Source organism: Loxodonta africana, chromosome 6 (genome assembly GCF_030014295.1).
Source record: "Loxodonta africana isolate mLoxAfr1 chromosome 6, mLoxAfr1.hap2, whole genome shotgun sequence".
Taxonomy (NCBI): Eukaryota; Metazoa; Chordata; class Mammalia; order Proboscidea; family Elephantidae; genus Loxodonta; species Loxodonta africana.
In genome coordinates this window covers 32,504,991-32,517,598 of record NC_087347.1, presented here as the reverse complement: position 1 = coordinate 32,517,598, position 12,608 = coordinate 32,504,991, and the positions used below count along the sequence as shown (strand labels likewise).

The window sequence follows — 12,608 nt, the reverse complement described above, 5'->3', positions numbered from 1 at the left end:
TGTTATACTTCACTGCACAGGCATGTAAATTTATTATGTCTTTGAGTTAAGATGGCCAAGTTGAAAACTAAACCATTTATTGCTAATATTTAGGCTATTTTAATAGGTGCTTAACACTGGACACATTTGTTCTCATTACATCCTGAGGCATAGATGAAACTCTATATAAATAAGATTAAAGCATTGCGTAGATAAAATGCCAGACATTAACCTTGTAGACTCTTGATTTTAGAATAGTTTAGATCCAATATTTAAATAGCCAAAATTATTGTAGTCTAGTTCAAATAATAGTTCTTAATGTGTTAATCATTATTTTTACCTGCTTCTTTCTCATTTCCGTCCACGCTTTTTCAGAGTGGGAATTGCCTTGTGTATCTTGAATTTATTACCGTAATTTGTGCACTGTGCATTGACTGAAGCCAATGTAAGTGGTGTATTAGCACAGAATTTGAGTTTCTTCCCTTTGTGTAGACAGTGGGCCATGGAGTTAATGTTTCCTTGATAGTATTTATTACAGAACTATGATAATGTGGCTCTGATTCTTGTTCCTTTCCTGGATGATGCCTCATTTAAGACATACTTCAGTCTGATAAAAGTTTTGATTTTCTACAATATGCAGAACCACTGGCCCAAGTATCCTAACACAAAATTTTCAGAGACATAACTTTTATTCTGCAAAATATTTTCTTCAAACAGTAATTAGACATGAGTAGTCACCAACCACAGCATTTCACAAACAAGAAAAGTAAAATATAGCAAAGTAGACTGATGGAGGTCAGAGTCCTAGCTATAGCCAGGATGTAGAACCTGGTACCTCCAATTTCTGGGCCAACACTCGGCACTACCCTGCCTTGCTGAAAGGGGATAATTACTGCCATTTCATTTATTCACACTGTAAAGCCCTTTGCTGTCATCCGCCATAACTCTCGCTTCTCCTTCTCTCTCCTTGTGCAGCATCGCTATGCACCCTCGCAAGGATATCTTGGTGTCATGTGGCGAGGACCGCCTCTGGAAGTTGGTGGGCCTCCCAAAGGGCATAGTGCTTCTCATGGGAGTCAGCCACACGGACTGGATTTCGGACTGCTGCTTCCATCCCAGGTCAGTACACTCGACTTCTTGGTCCAGCCTAATCCATCCAGGGAAAGTGCTTATTTATTCTGCCTTTTCCTCTCAGCTGGATTTGAGGAAGCTTTTCTCTCTGCAGCACCACACCCTCCACTGAATTTCTAAACATGTAGATAAATGTTCCTTTGGTTTTCGTTATATTGACTTTAGATTGATTGCTTTTGATGTTTGGTACATGGAAAACTTAATCCACATGCTGGTGCATTTAACTAGAGTAATAAGCTTCCTGGGACAAGCCTTATTGATGTTTTTTGTGCTCACAAACCCTGACAAGGCACACAGATTTCTAGTCAATAATGCATGCCAGTGTTTACTTTGCCTCTGTTAATCTTGCAGGTTTTCCCTTTAGAATTATCTACCAAAATGGATCAGAAGGCAGTGATCAATTTTTTAAAAAATTCAATGACACTCAGATATTAAAAAGAACAAAGCCTTACTGAAAGCCTTGAGCCCTGTGATTTTTAGAAGATTTCAGAAATCACTGAATTTTTGTACACAAAGGACCAAGGGCACGGGAGGAAGAAAATTGTTAAACACACAGATACACTGCTGCTTCTGGTGGACAGAAAGCTCTTGCCGCATAATTCCTTCCAGTCAACTTCTACCCAGTCCTGACTATCATCTCGTACTCATCATTATACTTAACATTTGTAAGCATTCTGGGATCTGGCATTTTTCTAATACTCTCTGGCCTAATCACTTTTGGAAATCCATCATTCTTGTACAATTTCTAAGCTGTTTAATGGGGACACGAAAATCTTTTTCCTTCCTTACCTCTCCTAGCACACAGAACAAATGTCTTTTGATTCTGAATCTTAAGAAGTTAGTCAGGAAAACGAAGCAGAAAGAGCAGACCTCTTAAATCAGGATTTCTGAGGTTTATGTCAGAAAGGTTGATAGGATTTCCCATTCATCTTTAGCTTAGCAGCCAAAGATAATGACCTATTATCTGGAAACTTAATCATACCCAGCCCCTGAACAAATAAGGCCTCCCCTGGAGTATATTATCCCATTTTCTCCCCTTAGAAGGTAAAGGCCAGGAATTGGTTACTACTGCTGTATCCAATGTGTTCAGCCATCGATCAACTCCTCTAAGAACGATTCCTGAACCTGTTTGGGTTAGTGTCTGTCCTGATTGAACTCGTAACCCCGTGGCCAACCACAGTCCTTGAATGCAGTAGGCCATGCTAATAAAGCTTGTGGCCTTTGGCATCATGCAAACCTAAACTTTTTTTTAATAATTTTTATTGTGCTTTAAGTGAAAGTTTGCAAATCAAGTCAGTCTCTCACACAAAAACCCATATACAACTTGGTAATTGCTACACACTCCCAATTACTCTCCCCCTAATGAGACAGCTCGCTCTCTCCCTCCACTCTCTCTTTTCGTGTCCTTTTTGCCAGCTTCTAACCCCCTCCACCCTCTCATCTCCCCTCCAGGCAGGAGATGCCAACATAGTCTCAAGTGTCCACCTGATCCAAGAAGCTTACTCCTCACCAGCAGCCCTCTCCAACCCATTGTCCAGTCCAATCCATGTCTGAAGAGTTGGCTTCGGGAATGATTCCTATCCTGGGCCAACAGAAGGTCTGGGGGCCATGACCACCGGGGTCCTTCCAGTCTCAGTCAGACCATTAAGTCTGGTCTTATGAGAATTTGGGGTCTGCATCCCACTGCTCTCCTGCTCCCTCAGGGGTTCTCTGTTGTGTTCCCTGTCAGGGCAGTCATCGGTTGTAGCTGGGCACCATCTAGTTCTTCTGGTCTCAGGATGATGTTGTCCCTGGTTCATGTGGCCCTTTCTGTCTCTTGGGCTCGTAATCGCCTTGTGTCCTTGGTGTTCTTCATTCTCCTTTGGTCCAGGTGGGTTGAAACCCATTGATGCATCTTAGATGGCTGCTTGCTAGCGTTTAAGACCCCAGACGCCACTCTTCAAAGTGGGATGCAGAATGTTTTCTTAATAGATTTTATTATGCCAATTGACTTAGATGTCGCCTGAAACCATGGTCCCCAGACCCCTGCCCCTGCTACGCCTGCCTTTGAAGCATTCAGTTTATTCAGGAAACTTCTTTGCTTTTGGTTTAGTCCAATTGTGCTGACCTCCCCCGTATTGTGTGGTGTCTTTCCCTTCACCTAAAGTAGTTCTTATCTACTATCTAATTAGTGAATACCCCTCTCTCACCCTACCTCCCTCCCCCTTCTTGTAATCACAAAAGAATGTTTTCTTCTTAGTTTAAACTATCTCTCAAGTTCTTATAATAGTGGTCTTATACAATATTTGTCCTTTTGCAACTGACTAATTTCACTCAGCATAAAGCCTCCCAGGTTCCTCCATGTTATGAAATGTTTCACAGATTCGTCACTGTTCTTTATCGATGCGTAGTATTCCATTGTGTGAATATACCACAATTTATTTATCCATTCATCTGTTGATGGGCACCTTGGTTGCTTCCATGTTTTTACTATTGTAAACAGTGCTGCAATAAACATGGGTGTGCATATATCTGTTCGTGTAAAGGCTCTTATTTCTCTAGGATATATTCCAAGGAGTGGGATTGCTGGATCGTATGGTAGTTCTATTTCTAACTTTTTAAGGAAGCGCCAAATCGATTTCCAAAGTAGTTGTACCATTTGAGATTACCACCGGCAGTGTAGAAGTGTTCCAATCTCTCCACAGCCTCTCCAACATTTATTATTTTGCGTTTTTTGGATTAATGCCAGCCTTGTTGGAGTGAGATGAAATCTCATTGTAGTTTTGATCTGCATTTCTCTAATGGCTAATAATCGTGAACATTTCCTTATGTATCTGTTAGCTACCTGAATGTCTTCTTTAGGGAAGTGTCTACTCATATCTTCTGCCCATTTTTTAACTGGGTTATTTGTCTTTTTGCAGTTGAATTTTTGCAGTATCATGTAGATTTTAGAGATTGAGTGCTGATCAGAAATGTCATAGCTAAAAACTTTCTCCCAGTCTTTATCTAGTCTTTTTACTCTTTCGGTGAAGTCTTTGGATGAGCATAGGTGTTTGATTTTTAGGAGCTCCCAGTTATCTAGCTTTTCTTCTACATTGTTAGTAATGTTTTGTATAATGTTTATGCCATGTATTAGGGCTCCTAACATTGTTCCTATTTTTTCTTCCAAGATCTTTATCGTTTTAGGTTTTCTATTTAGGTCTTTGATCCATTTTGAGTTCGTTTTAGTGGATGGAGTGAGGTATGGGTCTTGTTTCATTTTTTTGCAGGTGGATATCCAGTTATGCCAGTATCATTTGTTAAAAAGACTATCTTTTCCCCATTTCACTGTTTTGGGGCCTTTGCCAGATATCAACTGCTCATATGTGGATGGGTTTATGTCTGGATTCTCAATTCTGTTCCATTGGTCCATGTATCTGTTGTTGTACCAGTACCAGGCTGTTTTGACCACTGTGGCGTTATAGTAGGTTCTAAAATCAGGTAAAGTAAGGCCTCCCACTTTGTTCTTCTTTTTCAGTAATACCTTATTTGTCCAGGGCCTCTTTCCCTTCCATACGAAATTGGTGATTTTTTTCTCCATCTCGTTAAAGAATGTTTTTGATATTTGGACTGGAATTGCGTTGTATCTATACATGGCTTTTGGTAGAATAGACATTTTTATAATGTTAAGTCTTCCTATCCACGAGCAAGGTGTGTTCTTCCACTTATGTAAGTCTCTTTTGGTTTCTTGCAGAAGTATACTGTAGTTTTCTTTGTATAAGTCTTTTACATCTCTGGTAAGATTTATTCCTAAGTATTTTATCTTCTTGGGGGCTACCTTAAATGGCATTGATTTGGTGATTTCCTCTTCGATGTTCTTTTTGTTGGTGTGGAGGAATCCAACTGATTTTTGTATGTTTATCTTGTATCCCCATACTCTGCTGAACTCTTCTATTAGTTTCAGTAGTTTTCTGGAGGATTCCTTAGGGTTTTCTGTGTATAAGATCATGTCATCTGCAAATAAAGATACTTTTACTTCTTCCTTGCCAATCTGGATGCCCTTTATTTCTTTATCTAGCCTAGTTGCTCTGGCTAAGACTTCCAGCACAATGTTGAATAAGAGTGGTGATAAAGGGCATCCTTGTCTGGTTCCCGATCTCAATGGGAATGTTTTCAGGCTCTCTCCATTTAGGGTGATGTTGACTGTTGGCTTTGTATAAACAAAAAATCCAAACCCAGTGCCGTCGAGTTGATTCTGACTCATACTGACCATATAAGACAGAGTAGAACTGCCCCATAGAGTTTCCAAGGAGTGCCTGGTGATTTGAACTGCTGACCCTTTGGTTAGCAGCCGTAGCACTTAACCACTACGCCACCAGGGTTTCCGCTGGCTTTGTATAAATGCCCTTTATTATGTTGAGAAATTTTCCTTCTGTTCCTATTTTGCTCAGAGTTTTTTCATGAATAAGTGTTGAACTTTACCACATGCCTTTTCTGCATCAATTGATAAAATCATTTGATTCTTTTGTTTTATTTATGTGGTGGATTACATTAACTGTTTTTCTAGTGTTGAACCATCCCTGCATACCTAGTATGAATCCCACTTGGTCACGGTGAATTATTTTTTTGTTATGTTGTTGAATACTATTGGCTAGAATTTTGTTGAGAATTTTGCATCTACATTCATGGGGGATATAGGTCTATAATTTTCTTTTCTTGTGGTGTCTTTACCTGGTTTTGGTATCAGGGATATAGTGGCTTCATAGAATGAGTTTGGTAGTATTCCATCCTTTTCTATGCTCTGAAATACCTTTAATAGTAGTGGTGTTAACTTTTCTCTGAAAGTTTGGTAGAACTCTGCAGTGAAGCCGTCTGGACCAGGGCTTTTTTTTATTGGGAGTTTTTTGATTACCTTTTCAATCTCTTTTTTTTGTTATGCATCTGTTTAGTTGTTCTACCTCTGTTTGTGTTAGTTTAGATAGGTAGTGTGTTTCTAGGAATTCATCCATTTCTTCTAGGTTTTCAAATTTGTTTGAGTATAGTTTTTCATAGTAATCTGATATGATTCTTTTAATTTCAGTTGGGTCTGTTGTAATATCGCCCATCTCATTTCTTATTCAGGTTATTTGCTTCCTCTCCTCTTTTTCTTTTGTCAGTTTGGCCAGTGGTTTATCAACTTTGTTGAGTTTTTCAAAAAACCAGCTTTTGGTCTTGTTAATTCTTTCAATTGTTTTTCTGTTTTCTATTTCATTTAGTTCAGCTCTAATTTTTATTTTTTGTTTTCTTCTGGTGCCTGTGGGTTTCTTTTGTTGCTCTCTTTCTATTTGTTCAAGCCGTAGGGATAGTTCTTTGATTTTGTCCCTTTCTTCTTTTTGGATGTGTGCATTTATTGATATAAATTGGCCTCTGAGCACTGCTTTTGCTGTGTTCCAAAGGTTCTGATAGGAAGTGTTTTCATTCTCATTGGATTCTCTGAATTTCTTTATTCCATCCTTAATATCTTCTATAATCCAGTCTTTTTTGAGCAGGGTATTGTTCGGTTTCCAAGTGTTTGATTTCTTTTCCCTGCTTTTCCTGTTATTGATTTCCACTTTTATGGCCTTATGGTTAGAGAAGATGCTTTGTAATATTTCAGTGTTTTGGATTCTGCTAAGGCTTGCTTTATGACCTAATATGTGGTCTATTCTAGAGAATGTTCCATGTGCACTAGAAAAGAAAGTAGAGTTGGTTGCCGTTGGGTGGAGTGTTCTGTATATGTCTACGAGGTCAAGTTGGTTGATTGTGGCATTTAGATTTTCCGTGTCTTTATTGAGCTTCTTTCTGGATGTCCTGTCCTTCACCGAAAGTGGTGTGTTGGAGTCTTCTACTATTATTGTGGAGCTGTCTATCTCACTTTTCAATGCTGATAGTTTGTTTTATGTATCTTGCAGCCCTGTCATTGGGTGCATAAATATTTAATATGGTTATATCTTCTTCGTGTATTGTCCCTTTAATCATTATATAGTGTCCTTCCTTATCCTTTCTGATGGATTTAACTTTGAAGTCTATTTTGTCAGAAATTAATATTGCCACTCCTGCTCTTTTTTGATTGTTTTTTGCTTGGTATGTTTTTTTCCATCCTTTGAGTTTTAGTTTGTTTGTGTCTCTAAGTCTAAGGTGTGTCTCTTGTATGCAGCATATAGATGGATCTTGTTTTTTAATCCATTCTGCCACTGTCTCTTTATTGGTGCATTTAGTCCATTTACATTCAGGGTCATTATGGATAGGTATGAATTTAGTGCTATCATTTTGATGTCTTTTGTTGTGTGTTGACAGTTTCTTTTTTCCCACTTGATTTTATTTGCTGACTATATTTTCTTTATATATTGTCCTTTCCTCATATTTGTTGTTGATTTTGTTTCTGCTGAGTCTGTATTTTTCCCTTGAATTTTATTTTGATGAGTGGGATAGTTTGTCTCCTTTGTGGTTACCTTATTATTTACCCCTATTTTTCTAAATTTAAAACTAACTTTTATTTCTTTGTATCACCGTATCTTCCTCTCCATATGGAAGGTGTATGATTACATTTCATTTCTTAGTCCCTCTTTATTATTTTAATGTTGTCTTCTTTTATGTAATAACATCGCCGTTACCTTGTGTTGGGCTTTTTTTTGTTTGTTTGTTTTTTTGGATTTCCCTGTCTGAGTTGACTTCTGGTTGCTCTGCCCAGTGTTCTAGTCTTGGGTCGATACCTGATATTATTGATTTTCTATCCAAAGAACTCCCTTTAGTATTTCTTGTAGTTTTGGTTTGGTTTTTATGAATTCCCTCAACTTGTGTTTATCTGGAAATGTCTTAGTTTCACCTTCATATTTAAGAGACAGTTCTGATGGATATATGATTCTTGGCAGGCAGTTTTTTTTCCTTCAGTTTTTTAATTATGTCATCCCATTGCCTTCTTGCCTGCACGGTTTCTGCCAAGTAGTCTGAGCTTATTCTTATTGGCTCTCCTTTGTAGGTGACTTTTCTTTTATCCCTCACTGCTCTTATAATTGTCTCTTTATCTTTGGTTTTGGCAAGCTTGATTATAATATGTCTTGGTGACTTTCTTTTAAGATCTACCATATGTGGAGTTCAATGAGCATCTTGGACAGATATCTTCTTATCTTTTACAATATCAGGGAAGTTTTCTGCCAACAATTTTCTCTGTATTTTCTGTTATCCCTCCCTGTTCTGATACTCCAATTACTCGTAGGTTATTTCTCTTGAGAGAGTCCCACATGATTCTTTATTTTTTTTTGGTTCTTTTATCTGATTTTTCTTCAAATATATTAGTGCCAAGTGATTTATCTTCGAGTTTAGAAATTCTAGCTTCTACTTGCTCAATTCTGCTTCTCTGACTTTCAATTGAGTTATCTAATTCTGTAATTTTATTGTTAATCTTCTGAATTTCTGATGGCTGCCTGTCTATGGATTTTTCCAGCTTATTAAACTTTTCATTATGTTCCTGAATAATCTTTCTAATTTCTTCAGTTGCTTTATCTGTGTGTTCCTTGGCTTGTTCTACATGTTGCCTCATTTTCTTTCTGATGTCTTGAAGGGTTCTGTATATTAAACTTTTGTATTCTGCATCTGGTAATCCCAGGAATGTACTTTCATCTAGAAGATCCCTGGATTCTTTGTTTGAGAGCCTGTTGAGGTGATCATCATCTGTTTCTTTATGTGACTTGATATTGACTGTTGTCTCCAAGGCATCTTTAAGTTATTGTATTAGTTTATGCTTGCTTACTGTGTAGTAGCTTCTTGTTTGGTTTTGTTTTGGTATACCCTTATGGGCTGCTTGAGTGAGCTAGCTTGATTATTTTTGCCTTTGGTGCTCTGGTGTCCTGTCCCCAGCTGGCTAGAGCTGTTATCAGGTATATCAGTCTAGGAGTCCATTCAGTTCTCTTGTATGAATTCAGCTCAGGATTCCAGGTAGCTGATATCAAGTGTGTGGTATAGGCTTTGTCCTACAGTCTTAGAGAGGCAGGGGTGATTGGCGTATATACTGGTATCTGATTGCAGCAGGGGTTCATGCTCTGAACAAGGCAGGGGGCTGAGAACCAACCCCCAAGTGTCTCTGAGGAAAACGCGTCTCTGTTCCCTAGAGTTTGCTGGTGGGTGGGTTCTGCAGAGGGACCATGGGCACCCAAAAGTTTTTGTTGTAAGGACCGGGAGGTACCAGTTATCTTTGGACCCCTGTCACAGGTGGCTGTGTGACCTGAGTGGCACTACCAGTCTTTAGGTCCCTGTTGTGTGCAGGTGAGGACCTTGTTTAATAGGCAAAGCAATGTCAAACATCAAACACCCACCTCTCCACCGCACAGCTGAAATGGTTGGAGTTTGCTAGCAAGGGCCTCTTCTCCTGAAATAGGCCCACACAGATCCATGCAGAAGGGAAAAGTGCTCAAGGCCCATGGATGCAAACCTAAGTTTTTATCTCAAGACTGCTGCATAATAGCATGTGACCTTTGGCCCTCAGCATCCTCATCTATAAAATGAAGGTGAGAAAAAATACATATGACAAGCCTGTTGTAAAACTTACCACATTCTATCGCAAACATTTATTTCCTTGTATTTTTTTTCCACTACCCTCTAAAAGTCTTAAGGGTGATAATTCTTACCTCCTTACACAATGGTGTGTATATAGTACATGCTCAATTAATATTTGTCTAATAATATAGCTGGAAGATTCTAGCATGTTCTGAGGCCACAGCCCTACTAATATTTACAAAAATGCATTTTTAAAAAAGTAGCTTTTTAAAGTTTAATTTTATTTGCTAATCATTTAACTTTAATAGACAAAGTTCTGCTTGTTATGTTTTCATCTTAGTTATTATACATGTCTGTCTTAACAACTTTTGGCAAATTTTATATCTCTTATGTATTTTGACCAAGCTTTTCAGTGATTCAACAGCTTAAAAAGATTCTTAATGTTCCAGTAAATATCTAGTGCCCTTATGCTTTTTGCTCCCCAAGGCAACTTGCAATAGATTTTATCTAGATTAACTCTTTAATTAAAAAAAAAAAATCAACTGCTTTAGATTAATTCTATTATGAATTCTGGTGAGCCCTCAGCCACAATATCAGCATATAAGTCACCACTGCCCATATATATAAATTACATATTCTAACGTGTATGTAACATATATGTAATTCTAATCATATATACATAGAGAGAGAGAGAGAGCCCTGGCAGCACAGTGGCTAAGAGCTGAAGCTGCTAACCAAAAGGTCACCAGTTCAAATCCACCAGCCACTTCTTGGAAACCTTACGGGTTGCTATGAATCAGAATATATATATATATATATATATATATGTTTCAAATAATTTCCTACAATTTTTGTTCTCAGGAAAATTCTTTATTGATTTATCTGTATGTTTGCAGACAATTCCATATTTATGTATTTATTTTTTTAACCATTTTTGTCTTTGGTATAAATGTCAATGGAATTAGAGTGAAAAAATAATTTGGAAATCAGTGAGTTAAAGAGAGAACCGAATTTTCTTTTAATTTTTAAAAATCATCACAAAATATAATTTACCTTTAATACTAGATGTTTGAATGGAAAGCATGAACATCTAGTGGGTTCCATATCTGGGATATAGATAAACTGAGCTGTGCTACCCTGTTACCTCTTAGCAACCAAAGCCCATCCTGCAGAGACAACACTATTGAAAGAGGTAAATGTACAATGCTAAAACATAGGAAGTATAACCATATTCCAGTGCAAGAAAGAGTCTGTACTTTAAACCACTAATGTGTGAAGTGAGAGTTTCAGGTTGCCTATTTTAGAATCTGTCATGGATTAAATTATGTCCCCCCAAAAGTGTGTGTATCAACTTGGTTAGCCCATGATTCCCACTATTGTGTGGTTGTCCTCCATTTTGTGATTGTAATTTTATGTTAAGAGGATTAGGATGGGATTATAACACCACCCTCTCTCAGGTCACCTCCCTGATCCAAGGTAAAGCGAGTTTCTCTGGGGTGTGGCCTGTACCACCTTTTATTGCTCAAGAGATAAAAGGAGAGGGAAGCAAGCAGAGAGAGGGGGACCTCATACCACCAAGAAAGAAGCACCAGGAGCAGAGCACGTCCTTTGGACCTGGAGTCACTGCACTGAGAAGCTCCTTGAGCAGGGAAAGATTGAGGACAAGGACCTTCCTCCAGAGCTGACAGAAAAAGCCTTCCCTGGAGCCAACACCCTGAATTTGGACTTGTAACTTACTAGACTGTGAGAGAATAAATTTCTCTTTGTTAAAGCCATCCACTTGTGGTATTTCTGTTATAGCAGTACTAGATAACTAAGACAGAATCCTAACTTCAATCTTCCCCCACGTGTCTGCTAATTTGTCATATTGTGGGGCTTGTGTGTTGCTGTGACGCTGGAAGCTATGCCACCAAATATCAGCAGGGTCACCATGGTGGAGAGGCTTCAGCTGATCTTCCAGACTAAAACAGACTAGGAAGAAGGACCCGGCAGTCTACTTCTGGAAGGAACTAACCAGTGAAAACCTTATGAATAGGAGCAGAATGCTGTCTAATGTAGTGCCAGAAGATGAGCCCCTCAGGTTGGAAGGCACTCAATACCACTGGAGAAGAGCTGCCTCCTCAAAGTAGAGTCAACCTTAATGATGTGGATGGAGTCAAGTTTTTGGGACCTTCATGTGATGATGTGGCACGACACAAAATGAGAAGAAACAACTGAAAACATTCATTAATAATCGGAACCTGGAATGTAAAAAGTATGAATCTAGGAAGATTGGAAATCCTAAAAAATGAAATAGAATGCATAAACATCGATATCCTAGGCATTAGTGAGCTGAAATGGACTGGTATTGGTCATTTTGCATCGGGCAATCGTATGGCCTGCTATGCTGGGAATGACAACTTGAAGACGAATGGCATTGTATTAATCGTCAAAAAGAACATTTCAAAATCTATCCTGAAGTACAACGCTGTCGGTGATAGGATAATATCCATATGCCTACAAGGGAGACCAGTTAATACGAGTATTATTAAAATTTATACACCAACCACTAAGGCCAAAGATGAAGAAATTGAAGATTTTTATCAGCTTCAGCAGCCTGAGACTGATCGAACATGCAACCCAGATGCACTAGTAATTATTAGTGATTGGAATGCTAAAGTTGGAAGCAAAGAAGCATCAGTAGTTGGAAAATATGGCCTTGGTGATAGAAACAATGCCAGAGATCGCATGACTTAATTTTGCAAGACCAATGACTTCTTCATTGCAAATACCTTTTTTCACCAACATAAACAGCAACTATACAAGTGGACCTTGTCAGATGGAATACACAGGAATCAAACTGACTACATCTGTGGAAAGAGATGATGGAAAATCTTAATATCACCAGTCAGAGCAAAGCCAGGGGCCGACTGTGGATCAGACTGTCAATTACTAATAACAAGTTCAAGGTGAAACTGAAGAAAATTCAAAAAAGTCGAAGACAGCCAAAGTACGACCTTTAGGATATTCCACTTGAATTTAGAGACCAT

General features: G+C 38.5%; 1 protein-coding gene across 6 annotated transcripts in view; it reads left to right on the top strand.

The window, feature by feature from the left end:
• LOC111747568 (sperm-associated antigen 16 protein-like) overlaps positions 1 to 12,608 on the top strand; it is an 803,762-nt gene that overhangs the window by 520,766 nt on the left and 270,388 nt on the right. For all 6 annotated transcript variants that reach the window (XM_064286709.1, XM_064286706.1, XM_064286707.1 and 3 more), the window contains one exon: positions 955 to 1,098. In XM_064286709.1, the coding sequence (XP_064142779.1) occupies positions 955 to 1,098 (144 nt within the window). The remainder of the gene's footprint in view (positions 1 to 954; positions 1,099 to 12,608) is intronic.